General features: G+C 41.6%; 2 protein-coding genes across 2 annotated transcripts; both read right to left on the reverse strand.

Annotated features, from left to right (window-relative positions):
- Positions 1-1013: 1013 nt before the first annotated feature.
- On the reverse strand, positions 1014-12751 carry cdh17 (cadherin 17, LI cadherin (liver-intestine)). The gene is made up of 18 exons (XM_069656848.1): positions 12704-12751; positions 12121-12216; positions 11179-11316; positions 10952-11087; positions 9196-9354; positions 8688-8840; positions 7354-7559; positions 7110-7241; positions 6873-7023; positions 5561-5770; positions 5396-5472; positions 5125-5313; positions 4538-4782; positions 3841-3971; positions 3491-3715; positions 3284-3394; positions 1267-1383; positions 1014-1102 (listed from the first exon to the last, which is right to left on the reverse strand). Exons 1-18 carry the CDS (start codon positions 12749-12751, stop codon positions 1014-1016), a joined length of 2613 nt encoding a protein of 870 aa, XP_069512949.1.
- A 3118-nt stretch (positions 12752-15869) lies between these two features.
- On the reverse strand, positions 15870-17719 carry gem (GTP binding protein overexpressed in skeletal muscle). Its single transcript, XM_069656723.1, has 4 exons — positions 17365-17719; positions 17141-17217; positions 16823-17027; positions 15870-16733 (listed from the first exon to the last, which is right to left on the reverse strand). Exons 1-4 carry the CDS (start codon positions 17717-17719, stop codon positions 16450-16452), a joined length of 921 nt encoding a protein of 306 aa, XP_069512824.1. The 3' UTR covers positions 15870-16449.
- Positions 17720-18704: the final 985 nt, after the last annotated feature.

The raw sequence follows: 18704 nt of genomic DNA on the forward strand, positions 1-18704 counted from the left end.
CGCACATGTGTGTTTCTTTGTGCGTGTTGCAGCCGCTTTGTGCAGCATAAAAGCACACAATCACTCCATAATTTTTTCAGCAGCGCTGACAATCTGTGTCCGTCTCCCGCCGTCTGAGAGATGACTCACAGCATCTCTATCTGCGGCGGCACCGTGGCCTTGACTGCTCAGCGACAGACCAGCAGTGACTGAGAGAAAAACGAGAGAAGCATCAATACTGGCAGTAATCGCTTTGTAAATATTAGTCAGAAATGTGAACAGAAGGCCACCTGAAGAAAGAGAGAGGAGAGGAAGTCGTGTGTATGCTCGTGTCTCATATCATCGGCCATCTGCAGCACCACATGTCTGTCCCTTTACATGTGAACGCATCCACACAGACAGACACAATAATGATGTGAAAACCAAAGTGTTTCCCAGTTTCTTTGTTTATTGGAAGGACGAGCAGTAATCACCTGTTACAAAACACAGTAATTATCCTTTATTGCACACAATTGACTACAATGACATTCTGGGTTTATGATGATTCAAACAGAATTCAATGAGAACAAAACAAGCTGTAGGCCAAAAATAAAATAAAAAAAGAAGTTTAATTGAATTATTTGGACATGATGAAACAACTCATGGAGCCACCTGAGCCTGGGAGAGTAATTTAAATAAATTACAATCAAGCTTAATAAATGTACGATTAGCATGGGGCCGCCGCAGTTTCATTAGCACTGCACTTAATAATCAAGCTCAACCTTCTTTGTAATATAAAATAAAATAATCTAAAGTAAATATGTGTGTGTGAGAGTGTGTGTTTTTATGCACATCTATGAACTTAAGAAAATCCTCTTTGATCAACAGAAAAATAGAAATGAGACAGTTAGAAGTCTAAAAAAGGAACCATGGAAAATAAAAAACTTGAATTGTGTAGATGTGACAGTTGATGTTGAAAAGATATACAGTTTGTCAGTGAGGGTCCTCACAAGTATAGATGTACAAGTTTGTGTGTGTGTATTTGTGTGTAGTCTCTACATCATGACGTTCCTCTCTTCCTCTTCAGTCGGGGTTTTCTTCTTGTTGTTCTTTATGCGCCTGATCACCACGATGAAGGCAATAACTGCAACAAGACAAAAACAATCAATTAAAGAAGGGAACAAAACGGAGTCAACACCAGCGGCACAAAACTAGACAAAAACATCTGTACAGTATAACGTAAAACCCGTTCATGTTTGAGTTGGTTTAATGAAATTACAGATTGTCTATGATGTTTTTGAGACTTACTGCAGAATCCCAGAATGCCGGCCAGGATCCCGATGGTGGGTCCCGTGCCAAGGCTGAAGTTTCTTGCTTCTGGTGCTATGTAGCAGTAGCCCAGCTCTGTGCAGTTACACACTTTCACTGGAAGACAGGGGAGAGAGCAATCATCAACGTTTGAGCCCCAAAGTGTCATCACATTGTTTCACTTTAAGGAGCGTATTTCTTAGTGTCAACTAATCCCATGAAAAGACAAAAAACAATGTCAAAGTCACTAATCAACAACCAATATGTTATCTCAGCTATTGAAATTGTCTCTTTATAGATTTCATTTATTTTCTCACTTTTTCACTTTTAAAGTTTTTTAGTCTGAAGGAGGTATCTGATTTGCCCTTTACATCACAACATGTTTATTCTGGGTTCATAAGAAACTAATCCTAATCCAAAGCACAAAGTACAAACCCTTACAGACATGTGCTCAATGCAAACAAACCACTTTATAGCACTCGCTCGGAACAGCGTGAATAGATTTAGTATTGACCAATAGCTAAAAGGAATGTTGTCTTTCTTAACAATAGAGATAATATATATGGTTTAAAGTAACAAGACCCTTAGATACATTAGAATTATATTACACAAGATATTTGGGGACAATTTTTGGATATTGTTGAGCAAAGTGATGTGGTAAAAGTCTGGCTCATAAGGGACCACTTTGTGGTTATTTGCTGGTTATATTTGTGGTATGGTAACTTTTAATATGCTTTCTCAACTTCAATACTTCTTGTTCAAATAAAGAGAAAGCAATTTATTTAAACATTGTTTGCAAAAAAAAATTGTCTTTCCAAGTCAGTTGTAAAAACATCTGTTGCCACTGAGAGGTCAAACTAGTTAGCAAGATAGCAAACAAATCAAAGTAGTTCGCCATGAGAGAATAAGCCTTTGAAATAATTAGCCAAAAGTAACACACAGGCAGTTGACATAGTAAGCTTAGAGTAAAAAATAAACAGAGGAAAAGTTAGCTTTGTTAGCTTTAGCTAATGAAACAACAGGAAATGGTAAGCTAAAGGTAGTGGATAAACATTAATAGTGAAAGAAGCGGATAAACAGAGTAAGCTAAATGTAGCGGATATACAGATAATTAGTTAGCTAAAGGTAGAGGATATACAGATAAATAGTTAGATAAATGTAGTGGATAAACAGATAAATAGTTAGCTAAAGTTAGTGGATATACAATTAAATAGTTGGATAAATGTAGGAGATATACAGATAAATAGTTAGCTAGAGGTAGTGGATAAACAGATAAATAGTTAGCTAGAGGTAGTGGATATACAGATAAATAGTTAGCTAAATATAGCAGATAAACAGATAATTGGTAGCTAGCTAGTTTTTTATGTTTCCCATTTAAAATCCCCCCAAAAATCTGTTTGACTTTTATGTCTAACTTGGTACTTTCACTGTCTACTGTTTGTCTTGTGTTTGTCAGGTTTATTGTTCTTTGTTTACTCACTGTTTAGAACGACAGGAAATCCGCAGAAAAACCCACAGATATTAACGTTTTTCAATGCTCCGCTATTTGAGCTGCTAAATTAATCAAATAAAAATACAATCTCTAAACAAACAGATACACTTTCCCTGTCTGTGGAACAAAGCCCCCAAGCATCTATTCGTACTGAAGACAAAGTCTAAATATAACTTATCACAAAATAAAATTCTTACAAGTTAAAAAAGGCTCAATGATTCTCTGAAACAGCTGGGCACTGTAGTTCTAAGCTAACATTACTCAAGCAGGAGGAAATAGTGCAGTAAATTTGTTGGGGACTATTTTCAGCAGCAGATCAATACACATTTTGGTCCATAGCGAGTATTGAAGTAGGGCGATAAATGGAACAGGATCTGACCCCCAAAAATTACAGTGACTGTGTTCATGGTAATGACAGTGTGGCTCACACAGAGAATACCTGTCAGGACCTTTTTAACCTTAGTTTTTTTTTTATTTTTATGGCAAACCTTTAGCCTTTAAATCTAACTAAAAGAATGAACTCACCCTCAAACGCGTGTGTGACTCCCAAGCCTGCATTGTCCTTGATGTTAATGGGGAGTTTGAAAGTTTTCTCTTCAGTTGATTTTTTAATCAGAGACAGTTGAGCTGTTGTACCTGCAAAACAAAGGAAACAAGATGTGTGTCATAATCTGTTTGTAAAACTCAGTTTAATCCAGAGTTCTGATGTATCACTACAGCATGTGAGCGTACCGTCAAGAACTTTCAGATCCCAGTTGGGAGATTTCTTGCCACTACCCAAAGTGAAGGTGAAGGGCTGTGAGAAGGGGGGGCTGTCTGAATCCTGGGCCTTTATGACGACAGGTCCTGGTTTCTGCATACAGATGAAGGCCTGGTTCTCTAAAAGTTTGGGGACGTTGTCGTTCACATCCAGCAGCCTCACAGACAGGACACGCTCAGAAGACATTTCCGGATTCTCTATGGAGGAAAATTGTTCATTTTTAATGAAAAATCTAAATTTGATTCAAAAACATTGTGTGGCTTTTATAAAAACTTTATAACAACAAGCATTTAAAAGCTGTGAAATAAGTTAATTATCTCACCCTTTTCGAATGCAGTGACAGTGACTTCAAAAGCCTCCAGGATTTCTCTGTCCAGCTTGTTTTTGGTCTTGATCTGTCCTGTAGCAGCATCGATCTGCAGCCAGCCCTGAGTGTCACCGTCCAACTTGAAACTGCACGACACAAAGACACACACACACACACACACACACACACACACACACACACACACAGAGGGAAGCAGATATTAGAAATCATTCATGATACACCAGACACTGAACTGGGGCCTGGGGGATATAATGGTAGTCAAAACAAATCCATAGTCTGTTTAAAGTACACGTGATAGTCCTGACAGATGAAACTCCAAACTAAAAGCCAGTATGAACCAGTAATATTAAAGATGAGGCCAGTGCTGAGCTAGTGGAACAATTCTGAAGCTAGAAAAGCCATGTGTTCAGCCTGCTATCATACTGCAGCATACTTACAAACTGCAGGGAAACATAGGGTTAGTGTTGACTTTCTGAGAGGGTTTTTTAAGCATGTTTTTGGGTGATATTGACTTGACCAAAATATACCCACACATTTTAACAGAGGGTGGGATAGGTGTTGGAAGGAACTGAAGAAGACAGTGGCAACTATGGTAAAGCTAAACAATATATGTTTTATGACACATTGGATTTTACAGCTATTTTGCATAAAGCAGTCCTGACCAGGAAGCTGAGCGGCTGTAGGTGTTTACCCGATGTCTTTGCCCTCTGGATCCTTCGCCTCCACAGTGAGCAGCACTGATCCCTTGGTGGTGTTTTCAGGCACAGTGATGTCCAGGATGTCCATGCTGAACTCTGGAGCCTCGTCCACGTCAGTGACAGACACAGAGACGAAGGTTGTGGAATCATCACCATACTCCAGACCCTTCATCAGCGGCTCTGGGTTACGAGCATCAATCTGGAGCCTGTAGGTGGGAGAGGCCTCGAAGTCCAGAGGCTGTTAGGAAAAGCAGGAAGAGAAATGTTGACGGCCATGGAAGAGTAATGTGAAGGTCACCAAAGTCATGACTCTGTTACTTATCTTGGAGACAATACTCTCTGATCACATTATAAATACCCAGATAATTACAAGACATTGACTTTCTATTTCAGCACACACAAGTATCCAGTCAAATGTAGCGACTAAAAATAGATAAAAATACAAATAGAAAAATTCAAAACCTATACCATTAAATCAGAATTTTATCGGGGACTGTAGTTTAAGATTAAAGTCACTGGGTGGTATGACAGTCATCAGTGTGTGTTTGTGCAGGAGTTGTAGAGAACAGAGATACCGTACCTTAACAATGACAAGATGTCCGACACCTTTGCCGTCGGTTTCCACAGCAAAAACTCCATCCTCGTCGCCCTCAGAGATGTGGAACTCAATGAGAGAGCTGCCGCTGTCCGGGTCATCAGCGTCTGTTGCACTGATGTTGACCAGTGTGTGTCCCACAGGAGTGTCCTCTGCTAGAGTGTGAGTGCCGTACTGCAGACATGTACAGAGACATGAAGAAAATCAGCCAAACAACAGCAGAAATAGATGAGACTACAGTGGTTAACATACTTACAAAATCCTTCTCAAACACAGGCATCTCATTGTTGATGTCAATGACCTTGATGACGACCTTACACTCGGTGCTGAAGACTGTGAGACAGAAGTCATAATCGCATGATTAAAAACTTTAAACTTACCTCTGTTAAAAGGTGTTTACGTCATGCATGATGTGTGTTACCTGGGTCGTTCACTCTGACATTAAGGTTAAAGATCTGCTGGTCTCTTCTCTGCAGCAGGCGCAAAGCCTGAATTCTTCCAGAAGCAGCGTCGATTGAGAAGGCGTTGGGTTCGGTTGGAGGGTCTTGGGACAAGATGGTGTAAATCAGCTGAGAATTCAATGTCCCAGGTTCATCGCTGTCATAGGCCAACAGGTCACCGATCGGGCTGCCTGAAAGCACAAGAACCAGAGTTTAAAAATTACAGCTAATAATGTATTTGCATATCATTTAATCCCTGATTATATGTCATAAATAAGAGTTTGTTGTTAACTTCAAATGTTAGTTGCTACTGGAGATATAAGGGATTTGTAAAACATAAAAGAAACCGCCCCAAAAAAAGAAATTACATATGTTTATGCACGATGGAACAAAAGGGCTACGGTGGCCCTGAAGTGCAAAACACAACAGCAAATCAGAAAACACAACGACATTAACCAAACGAGGGTACCTATTTTTTCCGGTTTGGTTAATGTCGTTGTGTTTTCTGTTTTGCCGTTGTGATTTGCACTTCAGGGCCACCGTACTTTGCAGATTAAAAATACTGATAGAAAATATATTTAACTAATTACATAGTATTTATTATCATAGATTAAGCTAACCAGCAGTATGTTAAGTAGTTGCAATTTGGCCTATCTTTACCAGCTTGGGTACACCCTGGACTGATCGGCACTCAATCACAAAGCTGACACATTGAGACAAACAACATTTCACGCTCGCACTCACACCTACGGATCATTTTAGAGTCACTAATGAACGAGCATGTCTTTGGACTGTGGGAGGAAGCCGGATTACCCGGAGGGAACCCATACATGCACGGGGAGAACATGCAAAAAAAGGCCCCCTACGTCTGAACCAGGATCCGAACCAGGAACCTTCTTGCTGTGAGGCGACAGCGCTAAACACTGCACCACTGCAGCCCTATTTTACCTCTTATTAGATTAGATTTTTTTTTTTTTTAATTAGATTTTTAAGTAAAAAATTGCATTCAGAATGTGTATTGCTTCATTGCGGTTTTGCTAATGTTCCTTAAGTCAGGGTACTACAACCCTTTTTCTCCTGACATGACGCTCTGGATCATTGTTCAGTCTAAATCTTTGACAAATGGTGAGTTATAGGTTTGTTAATTAGGACCCAGGAACACAGAGAACTGAATGCGGAGCAAAGAGAAGAAGCGATGGTGAGATCACAGCAGTAGAAACTGAACGAGGGAACATGAATCACACCGCGTCATGAATGGGTTATGTAACTCACAGACATGCACACACATCTTACCTACAGGCTCCCCCTCCTGCACCTCAAAGACACTCTCCTCGTTTTCACACATCGGTATATTGTCATTCACATCCTCCACCTTGACTTGAATCTCCATGGGGGGTTCCACCTCTCTGCCAGTGTGATCCACAGCCAGCACCACCAGGAAGTACTGAAACCCAACAGAAACACATTCAGGAATATTCTATAGAGGTAAGTTAAGAGATAAGATGTATTGATCAAGCATGTGTCCTGTACCATGTCCTTGTCTTCTCTGTCCAGCTCCTCTGTCAGAAGTATCTCTCCGTTTTCTGAAATCTGGAAGGGGAAATTCAGCTCTCGGTCTTTCTGCACTAATCTGTAGATGGCGCTGGGCTCATTAGACTGAACCTGGGTGGGAAAAAAGGATGAGAAAGGTCATCAAGGGATGGTAAATACAGAGAAGGAACAGTGTCTGTTGGTGCTTTAAAGTGTTTGTAAGATTGAGTCAGCATGTGCACACCTTTGTGATGACCAGGGGGTAAGTTTCCTCTAAGTTCTCTTTCACAGTGATCACTCCAGGATTGACCCACAGGTTTTGCTGCACAACAATGTACACTCTAGAGTTTCCACTCAGCGCCTTCTCTGACTCTCCTCCCAGGTCCTGTACACGCACAATCAGGGTGTAGTCTGGGTCCTCCATGGGGTCCACATTCCTCCTCCTCAGTTCTGACACCACAGAGGAAGACAAGGTACAGGAAACAACGAGAACAAGTTAGATTGGAAAGCTGAGTCACATGGACACAGCCTTTGAAAGCGGCCATGGCTTAGCTCCTCTCCTCTGCCAAACTCATCAAGTTCACACCCAATAAATCACACAACCAGCACTAATCGCTGACACTCATTACACTGTGTGTTTATCTACACTGACACCATCCACTTCTCTGTGTCATCACATGCTCCAGCTTCCACCAACACAAATCCCTTCACTGTGATCGCTCGCTGCTTTTAATTCAGAAACACGTGTCAAAATAAATGTCGGCGCCGATATTCAGCATTTTGGCGCATATTGGCATCGGCCTTTTTTTTTTTTTTTTTTCGACGGCTGAAAAGAGTTCATTTCTTTGCAAATTTTATTTAACTTTGTTTTATTTACTTTATAAAACTTCAGGAAGTTATTTATTTATTTATTTAAATTTTCAGTTAACTTTATAAGAGATGCTGCTGACCCTGGGAACTCCCTGCGCTTTTTGTTTGTTTGTTTAATAAACATATGCTTAAAGGCATTTAAACAAAGTTAAGTGTTGGAGTTTGTATTATTCAAAATTTTGACGCCAATATTTTCACTTTTACTGCAAATGAATATCGGCTCCAAATATCGGTTATCGGCCTCCTTGACTACTAATAATCGGTATCGGTATCGGCCCTGAATAAAAACATATCGGTCTATCTCTAGTTCAGAGATCAATATTTGGTGGAATAACCTGGTTACAGCTTTCATGCATCTTGGAAAACTGATATGCCACACATGTTGTGTACCTGCTGAAAATATCCCTGCGGCTGGTTAATGCTCCACAAACTGAAAGAAATGTACATATCTACTTAACAGAAAATGTATTAATAAGAGGCATTTAGGACTGGCTTGAAGTGAATCAGTGGTGTTTCTTCGTCTAAACTTCAACTATGTTACTATAAGATTTATTTGTTGTTTTGTTCCTGATGGGATCATGGTGCAAAGGTTGTTGAACTTGGATCTATTGTGCAATATATTTGAGGTAATGTAATAGTTTGTGTAAATATGCCTCATCCATATGTCCATACTGAATGGCTCTACATTATACACCTTTGTATACAAACCTGCTCTCTCCACACAGGTGAAGAAGGGGTTTTCATCATAGGGGATTTTCTGCACTGGACAGTATTGGTCAAACCTCATCTTCAGAGCGTCGATGCTCCTGTCTTCTCCACGGCCATAAAGGATGCCCTCCTTGGCCTTGAGCATCTGTTCACCTGTTGACGAACACACATACATCGAATATCATTCAGCATGTTTCCACACATTAAAACATGTTTTCATCCACATCAATGGAAGTGTGATCAAACTTTCTCTCACAGATGTAAACAGGCATCTTTAAACTCATTCACACGCCCACACACACTCAGAGTAATCCGCGATCAACATCACGCGACACATTTAGGCAATCTGCCTCCAATCAGTCTTAATCTTGAGCACACAAGATGAGCTGTGTAATCTGGATTTACAGTGGCACAAACAGTCAGATTGCAGGCAGAGATGGACAAACTACAGACTTTCCCACAGACAGAGCAACCTGTTCTGTGTGTGTTCAGGTGTGTGTGTTCTCACCTTGCTCTGTGGTGGAGATCTCTCCTGTGTTAGGGTCGATCTGGAACATGAGGGTGTGGTGTTTGCTGGGGATCTGGCTGACCAGGCTGTAGCTCAGATGAGCGTTGGGGGTCTCAGGGTCGTCCCGATCGAACGCAAACACACGGGTAAATGCAACACCTAGAATAACAGACAAACTGATGTTAAAGTCAAAGTAAGATGCTGTTGTTTCAAAATACACACAACGGAGATTTACTGTAGTATTACTGCTTTACCCATATTAACACTGGGAATCATTGGGGGTGCTTTTAGTTGCTAAAGTGCACACTGGTCGTATCTTATTTTAGCACAAAAACTGTCAAAAGCACGACAGTTTGTGGGTTTAAGGAGAGCTTCCTTCCTTTAAGACGGCCATTGTTTCCCTGCTCTTGACTTTATAGGAAAGTGACAGCTGAAGAAAAGAGGAGATGTGAGGTGGGGGAGTTACTGGTGCACCACTGTTTTCACTGTTAGTACAGTATGAAAATCACAGACTATCCATCATATTGAACACTTTTTTCTCATCAAAAGTAGGTTAGAACTGCAATGCAACAAATCTGTAATGAGGGGGAAAAGGCCTCGTTGATATCTTGGAAAGCTCCTAATATCAATAGATTAAAAGGTACAAATGGAAACCTTTACGTCCAGTTTTTGGCCTTAAATTCTGAAAAATTAGCTTTAAGATGTCATAAATAATCTTATTCAACACGGTCAATATTTGTGAAATATTCAAATCGAAGCTCCATATTTTGGCAAATATTCTAGTCTTACGAACTGACTCTGACATACTTTCTATATTTGGAAAGACGAGCATTAAAAAAAGATTTTAGAATTTGTAATAAAAAAAAAAGTTTAATCAAAAAAAAGAGTCGTGCTGACAGACCAAGCGTTGGGTCAACAGAGTTGAAGATCTTAAAGGGCCAGTTCACCGTTTTTCAACCTCAACCTCTATCATGCTATTATGGGGAGCTAATGCCATTATGGGGAAAAAAATGCAATTTTTCTTTTTGGCAGCGGCCAGGGAGCTTCTAAACTACACTTCCTCAATCATGGCTCCTTCAAAATCAGGTTTGAAATGTAGACTTCAGATTTTTTAAACGATACACCGGTTTATTCTCATCTAATTTCGGATTCTGTACCGCTCTGAGCCATTGCCTGCAGCAGTCACTGTCCTTGACTGGAAAACGGTAGTATTTCACTCCAGCGTCTCTTGCTGGGCCGTTCCTTTCAGAGGGAGGGGCGCAATGCATGCTGGGTGTTGTAGGAATGTAGAATGGGCGAAACCACGAGCTGTTTGTACAACTTTCTCCGCAGCTATGGTGCCAATGTCAAATATTATTATTGCTTCTATCGATTACAGAGAACACAAGCTTTGACTGACAGTGGCCAGTCCAGGGGTGAATTGCTCCTTTAATCCTGCAAAAATTAAGTTTTCCTTTTCATGTAATATTGGAGATTGCAGATGTTAATTTTGTTGAAAAACCTACAGTATCTCAATAAATGTAATTTATTTATTATCAAGATACAAAAATGGGGCCCTGGATAGATTACACTCAATATTCACAACTTTAAATGTTTACAACCTCTATAGCCATGCTAACTGTTCTAAAGCAACTGCATACCTTTCATTCACATCTATGACACACACCGTTTTAACAGTTTACTTGTTGTATCAGGGGTGTTTTTTAGCTTTTTACTTAAGAACTTGTGACACACACACAGACACACACACACACACCTGTCCGACTGTGTTCTCTGACCACAGCTGTGTAGTCACTCTGGTTGAAGTACGGAGCGTTGTTGTTGACGTCGATCACGTTTATTGTCACATAAACTGGCTCTCCCACAACTTCATCATCCTCCAACGCCTCCACCTGGATACAGTCACAAACACAGGTATATTTACACATAAGTACGAATATTTATTAGTAAACTGTCTGTTGAAACAAAAGAGAATGATCTTACCATTAATATGTAGTGGTTATCTCGAGACCAGTCCAGAGGCCTGTCCAGGTACAGCCAGCCGTCCTTTGAGATCCTGATGTCATCTTTGCCTTCTCCAGTCAGCCTGAAGTCGTTCACGTCTGGATTCGTCACCTGAAACTATGGAGTGATAGAGACGAGGAGGGGAGATGAATGAAGAGACTTAAAACAAAGAACAGATTAATTTACAACTTTTGAGCCTTTTTTTGATCACAGTAAAATAGGAAAAAAGAGGCATTGGATGTGAAAACCTTTACTTTAGTGTTTAATGTAGAAATGATAATGATAAAGTCCTGATTGAAAGCCTAACGTGTTGGAGCACGTGTTATCAAAGAAACTGGACATATGCTTCAAAAGTAAAAGTCCATTAGAATGATTAATTATCATATTTGTAATTATAAAATTGTGAATATAAATGTGTCAGTGTGTAGGTACCAATTTACTGTTATAGCAGGTCAAGGTGTAGCATGTTTTAGCCACTTTGTACACACTGAGCTAGTTTGATTCTAACCAAACACAAAAGAAATGTCATAAAAGGATAATTAGGTGATCAGCTCCCACCACAGGGTCACATGACAAATCTTTTTTTTTGTCTCTGTTTAGAACTCAAAACTATTTTTAAACTGAGAGCATGTGAAAAGTTTGAAAGAGGAATGACCCTTTGGACAACCTGTTAACATGTCAAAGACACCTAAAACTTGCTGTGCCGCGGGCCCTCAAGACGTCGTATGTTAAGTCATGTAAAATATTAACCTTAAAAGAAACTGCAGCTGTCAGGTATGTGACACATGTTAAAGAAATGTCTCATTATATCTCCCTTTGAAACGTAGCAGAATATGACGCATGCATATATGGAAAGATGAGAGTAAAGTGTGTGTAAATGTACTGAGTCACTCCCCACCACTGAGATCATGTGTGTAATACCTGATGCATGGTATATGGCACTGGTGTCCCCTCTGGCACATCCAGCTCTGTGTTCTGAAACGGGCCCTTCCTTTCCTCCAGATCCGTCCCAGCAGCCTATCAGAGGTCAAAGGTCATTGAATATAGTACAGGCTGAGGTAAAATCAAACCTCTCACACTCACGCCCACGTTTGCCCTTTTTCACTCCTGCTGTGTTACTGTAACTGAATGTAGTCAGGCATTGAGGGCCGGTTCTTACAGCCCAGTTATTTATTGAACCAAAATGAGACGACAAATAGGGGAACACTTAAATCCCACTGCAGGACAGGAGAGCAAAGTCTACAGACAGAGGACACATGCTCACTTTAAACGTCCTTTTGGTGTTTGAAATAAGTTACTGAAGGGTTTTCTTGCACACTTTAACCTTGCAGACACAAAAGCTGTTTCATAAATCACAATATTACATAACGTACATGAATAAATCCAAGCATTAATCCACACTGACTGTTTCACAAACCCTCTAACAGGTCCGTGTGTTTGACTATTTACGATGAATATATGTATGGAAGGACAGCAGCAGCGTTTGGCAGTGATATGTACTCACAATGCTGAGCAGGAGTGGGAGCAACAACAGATGCACCACGGGAGTCATGATCGCAGTCTGGGAAGGGCGAACAAAAGAGGGAAGAGGAGGAAGAGGAGGAGATATGGGGGATAGGAGGTAGAAAAGACAGTGAAGGAGGCATAGGATTTCAATTACACATTTTCACTTTCCTCTGCTGGTAATTGAACATCTCATGCTTGTAGAAATCATGAAAATCCGTGTGAATAATTATAGCTCTGTCTAGGAAGAAACAAACCCTCAATACAATATTTTTTCTATTCAGGCTGAGTTATTGATTCATAAAGACAAAAGGCCCTCTGTCCTTGAGTTTCCGCACATGTCGCTATCTCTGCCTGCTTCATACTCCGAGCTGAATAGGAACTTTAAAGTCCCGCAGCTCCACCTCCACCAGCACACTGAGAGAAACTGAAAGTCTCACATGCAACGCTCAACTTGGGAGATTTTAATCAAGCCAGCTTTTGACAGAGGGTGTCAATGTGAAGCAGGGGCCCAAAGGTCAGAGTGTGCAACACCAGTGCCTTATAGGCGTCAAAAATAACATAACAGCCTGTCTGCTTCTGACTGGTGGCTTCTGTGTTTAAAAAGAGTCACAGCTATATTTACTGTTTTCTCTAACATCCAAAAATTACACATGGAGCATTTATTTATAACTTTCTGTGTCACACACTTTGACGCTGCTCTGTGAGTCTCATGGACGTTATGAACTCAGTGTTATATTCAGATGGCAGCAGAATATATTTATAGTTTTGTTTGAATCAACAGTACCGTGACACTGTTTGGATAACATCTGGAAAAGTAGGATTTAATATCCAACGAGACTCACATCACGTGCAAGTGTTTGACATAATTGATCAAAATGTGTTTTTAAATGACAAAGTCTGAGAGTTTAAGGTTGGGAGAGGGAAGGTTAAAGTCTGCCACAGAAAAGTGAAGGTGACATTGAGTCACGGCTAATGACCTCTTTGTAGCACAGCACACTTTTAATGTCACCGCCCTGCCTCACTCCTAATCAACATAAGACACATTTTACTCAAACTTGCTGGAATTTATTGTCTAGTTTTTAGTGTTTCGTTCTCTGCGTTGACAATTACCTACACTGGCTGCCATTTTCTAATTAACATTCCCAATGTGGAGACATGTACGCACAATGATTTAACTAACTTCCAGTGAGGAAGATATGACATTAATAGAAGTATTTACTGTATTTTACCGACAAAGGTTTGATGAACAAAGTGACAAACTCAAAAGTGACACATTGATTTGGGTGTGGAGACGCTCTCTTTCTGCATTTGCGCAAGAACTGGATGACCTTTCTCAGTTTAAATGTCCGCACCTATGCACCAACTTAAGGGTCCTGTTCAGGTAATATCCCACAATACCGCAGGCACTGACAAAAACCCAGGAAGCCATGAAGAAGAAGAAGTTAGTATCCCGACCCACGACACTAAGGCCTCACCAAAGTCAAGTCAAGATCACAGCACTTCTTTAACAAACTAAAAGAATTCCTCACATTGAACGCAGCCTGGTAAAAGCAACCGACACTGTCCACTTTGTGTAATAATCACACCCCGAATATCTACTTTAAACCCTCAATATATCCAAAAACTGTGCGACAGGAGTGTGAGGAGACTTACCTTCGCTGGAGAGATCAAGTGAGACACTCCTTCAGACTTCAGAATGATCTGAACAGCCCCATCCTGCCTGGTCAAACGTTAACCAAGTGTTAACCAGCTATGTTTTATTGAATCTAATGATTGTCTAATCACCCTGCCCTTGTGGCCGGCTGGCCAATGGGGGGAAGTAGCTGACGAGAGAGAAGGAGGCAGGAAGAACAGGACAATGATACACAAAGTTCTTTAAAAGGCAAATCCATTGTTACTGTGCTTAATACCAGCCGCTGATTTGACATAAATCTGTAATGCTTATAGTTTGCATCCTGTTGGTGCGTTACAGTCACAAAAAACAAACTGGCTGAAGGAATCTCTCCAGCTTTAGTCCAGTTTTGCACTTTTAAGACAGTTTGTGTGAATTTACGGACAGAAAGAGAAAAGACAGAACTAATAGGCGATAACAATGAGGGGGACCTTCTCAACAAACCTGCAGTTCAGCTTCTTATTTAGCCTCAGACTTTGACCTCTGCACCTCTGCACTGCTTCCTGTCAGAATTCCATTAGCAACACAGTGACTGATAAGGAGTGTGTGTAGACAATGGGAGGAACAGAGTGTGGTGACAATACGATGCATCATCAGTCATGAGGCTGATTCAGCCGGTTAATGTACACACCATCAAGCTGATAAAGAAAGTTTGATTCCTTGATCTCTCTGAGGTTTTCCTACTCTAATAATGCGTCAGTGAATGCTTCCTTAATGCTGATCTAATGGGACGATGTCAGCCCATTAAGTGTTATCCTATATGTTACATTTAGCTGGGATTATTTTCCATATATCCTGATGCACACGCTATGATCCTGGGCTGAAAGCAGTGAGCTTTAAAAGCTGAATTAAGCTGCCTGTAAACAAGGTAGAGATATCTGTGAATATGTAAGAAAAAAAAACAGCTGCGAGTGAGTCACTGTTTCACACGACCGCCATTTAACCAGAACCTGTGAGCGCAGTGTTGACGGTACAGCGGATGAAGCCATAAATTTAGGTGGAAGCGACTCCATTATGTAAGGCATGTATGTATTAGATATTCTGGTCAACATGCATCAACACCATCTGCCTGACACTGCCTGTACCGAACATTCAAACCACACACATGCTCACTTCCCAGGCTCCTCTGAATGTTACATTTGCACAACATGCTAGCGCTTTTATGAAAAGAGTTTGGGATCAGAGCATACAGGCCGTGTTCGATGTCAAACTGTGACCCAAATCTCTGATCAGCCCCTGAGCAGTCGGATCCCGTCGCTCATTCAGCCGACACACGCACACACACGGGGACTCATTTTGCGTCTAGAAGTTCAGCTTTAATGTCACCACCTGACTCATTTTTGTCAGCACAGTTGTGTTGGTGTTAAACCCTGTTTGAGTGAGTGTCTCTTTTGTGTTAAGGCTGAGTCACCCGTTAAAATCCCATTAGCGAGGTTGAGATGACAGACAAAAGTGGATTATGTAACTTTATTTCAATAAGCAGCACATTATCTACACACAAGTAGCAAAGAGCATTACATTATCCATCTGGTATTTATTTACAAGAAGTGCAAAATACAGCATGTTATAAATAAAGTCAAAGTAACAACTAAATGTTAAACTAAATAAGAGAGCATCGTATCCTATCATAGCTTACAGCTGGTAGTGTTAGCACTTGGGGATCGACAGTCGACACATTTGGCAGGAAAGAGAGCAAAAGAGAGGTGAGAGAGAAAAAAACAGAAAAGAACAAACACCAAATCCTTCTGTCAGTTTCCACCTTAACCTCCAAGAGGTTTTTTTCCCCACAAAGGAAATAAAACGTCATTATCCAGTCCGTTTCAAAGGCTGGCAAATTGAGCTCAGTCCACTCAGTCTGGTTCAGACTGCAGCGAATGGATGGCAGTGCAGAAATGCTGCAAACACCGCTCATGTGCACCACACTGGCTGTGAACACACTGAGGTCCAGGTGTGAGCCATCCAACCTTTAGGCCTTTAGAAGCAGGCTCCCCTACAGCCACATCATCTGCAGGCTGAAACTTGTTCACCTGCTCAAAGGTTTAGAATTAAAAACAGGAGTGCCTGTCAGGCTCCTATAGCACAGAGAGATCATGGCAGGATTTGGATTTCAGCCAGAAGGCCACACTGGGATTGTTCTTTGCCACCATCTTGTCGAGGAAGCGTTTGGCCTTCATTGGGAGGCTCTCACGGCGCGTGTTGTAGTGTTTGTGCTTGCGGCGTTTGTTGGCTTCCTTGGAGTCTCGGCGAAGACGCAGCTGACGCACGATGCCGTAAAAGGCCTCCCAGACGTTGTGCTGCATGGCGGCAGAGGTTTCGATGAACTTGCAGTCAAACACAGCAGCACAGGCACGGCCCTCTGAAAGAGAAATCACAAATACATAAGTACTTGTAGCTTAAAGAGTACTGGTAATCACATAGAAACAGACAGGATATCTGTGTCCTCACCGCTGACTGACACCTCTCTGCGTCGCACCAGGTCACATTTGTTCCCCACCAGGATGATCGGTGTGTGCTGGGCAGGACGGAAGCGGCGCAGGGTTATCCGGAGCTCGGAGGCTCGCAAAAAGGACGCCCGGTCAGTCACAGAGTACAGCAACAGGTATGCATCACCTGTCTGCATGTAGCACTCCTGAGCCCATTCAGCGTCAGTCTGCAATACACAAACACAGACATTTAGACACATGTCTTAAAGTGCAGTGTGTATGCTGACACACAAGCTGACCTTTGAAGTACACAGGTCAATGCAGCTGTTTTCCAACTCACCTCTGAATCCCATGTGTCAAGAACAGTTAAAGTTGCAGGTTCCCCATCCACTTCAATTTCCTTTTCACACACTTCATCTGAAATGATATAAAAGACAAGCACAAGAGTAAGTATTTCTGATGAACATCAATGTGTTAAACATCATCATACTATCAAAATTATTATAGGACTCTCTTGTTCAATAGAAACAGTATAATTCATTCATAAATCATGGTTTTTCTCACCTCCACACAGCTCGCAGTCGTCACTGTCCATGCTGTCCGCAGCTCCGGCGAAGATGCTGGCGAACGCCGTCTTTCCGACCCCGCTGGCCCCTAACAGAACCACCCGGTACGGGCTCCCGTGTTCCGCCTGCTCCCCGGCGGAGTCGGTGGAGATAACCGAGTCAGACGACGACCAGCTCCCGCGGCTCCCGTCCGACTCCCCCGCGGAGCTGGTGCAGGACTTGGAGCGGGAGATGCAGGCGGGGACCCGGGCCAGGAGGTTGTCCGGGAGCAGGTGGCTGCCAGGGTCGCAGATGCTCCAGCGGTGCAGCTCAGACTGCAGACGGAGGCTGTGCCGGCGCACACTTGACATCATGGTGGAGTAAATTAGGATGAGGTGGATTAACCGACAGCAGCGGGATTAAAATGTTTTTCGAGGTGCTGCTTTTAACTCGATTATTACAAAAATATACAACAGAAAGAAAAAGTAAAGCGAGTAAATTTCTTCCTCTAAAAGTCGCTTCAACAAATTCTTCTTCGCTTCAAATGAACATCATAGAAGTCCTTTCGGTTCTTGGAGTTACTTGACAAAATATATTAAATAAAAAGATTAAAGTATGACTTTTAGCTGCATAAATTACAGCACCGTCAATATTAGACCGATTCAGAAGCAGAGACGCGCATTAAAAACAATGTTGATCTCGGACACAGCAGAAACATCTGGTTGGTAAATCCCGAGCTGGTGTGTCTGATGTGTCTGCTGTCGCCTGTAATCTCCAGCTGAGTGTGTCTAAAGCTCGGATGGGGTTTCCCTGTGCTTTATATGAAGAGGAGGAGGAGGAGAGTGAGGGAGGGAGGGTCACACAAGTGGAGCATGAGTGTTCAGAGTGATGATGGAGGGTATTTACTGTTTTGACTCACTCTCATGGTCAGGCCGCTGCTCGGATTATACTTACACCAAAAGGGCAAAGTATTGTGCAACAGGGATTTAAGACAAGAATAATTGTAATAAAAAAATATAGAAATATAGAAATATAGGAGAGTTTAAAGCTCCTGAGAGGAGTTTTTATTTCTTCAGTTATTTTTAATGCCTGAAACTGCTGGCAGGGGGGTAGATGTCAGACGAAGCGATTAACTGTACGCTGCCTTTTTTACATTTTCCAGGGCAAAAATGTAAAGTGAGTGACACATATGACTGTTAAAGAAAGCAGGATGACATTTTTGGTTAAAAACCACCACTTTAACAGGTAGGCTACAGGACAAAATCAGCAAAGAGATAAGAGGTACAGCTTTGTCCACAGGGGGCGCCAAAATCAACACAAACCGAAAGCTGACATGGGAAACAAACGCGACATTTCTTT

This window comes from Semicossyphus pulcher, unplaced genomic scaffold (genome assembly GCF_022749685.1).
Source record: "Semicossyphus pulcher isolate SPU_LCO1_2020_fin unplaced genomic scaffold, fSemPul1.0.p SCAF_9, whole genome shotgun sequence".
In the NCBI taxonomy this organism is placed as follows: domain Eukaryota; kingdom Metazoa; phylum Chordata; class Actinopteri; order Labriformes; family Labridae; genus Semicossyphus; species Semicossyphus pulcher.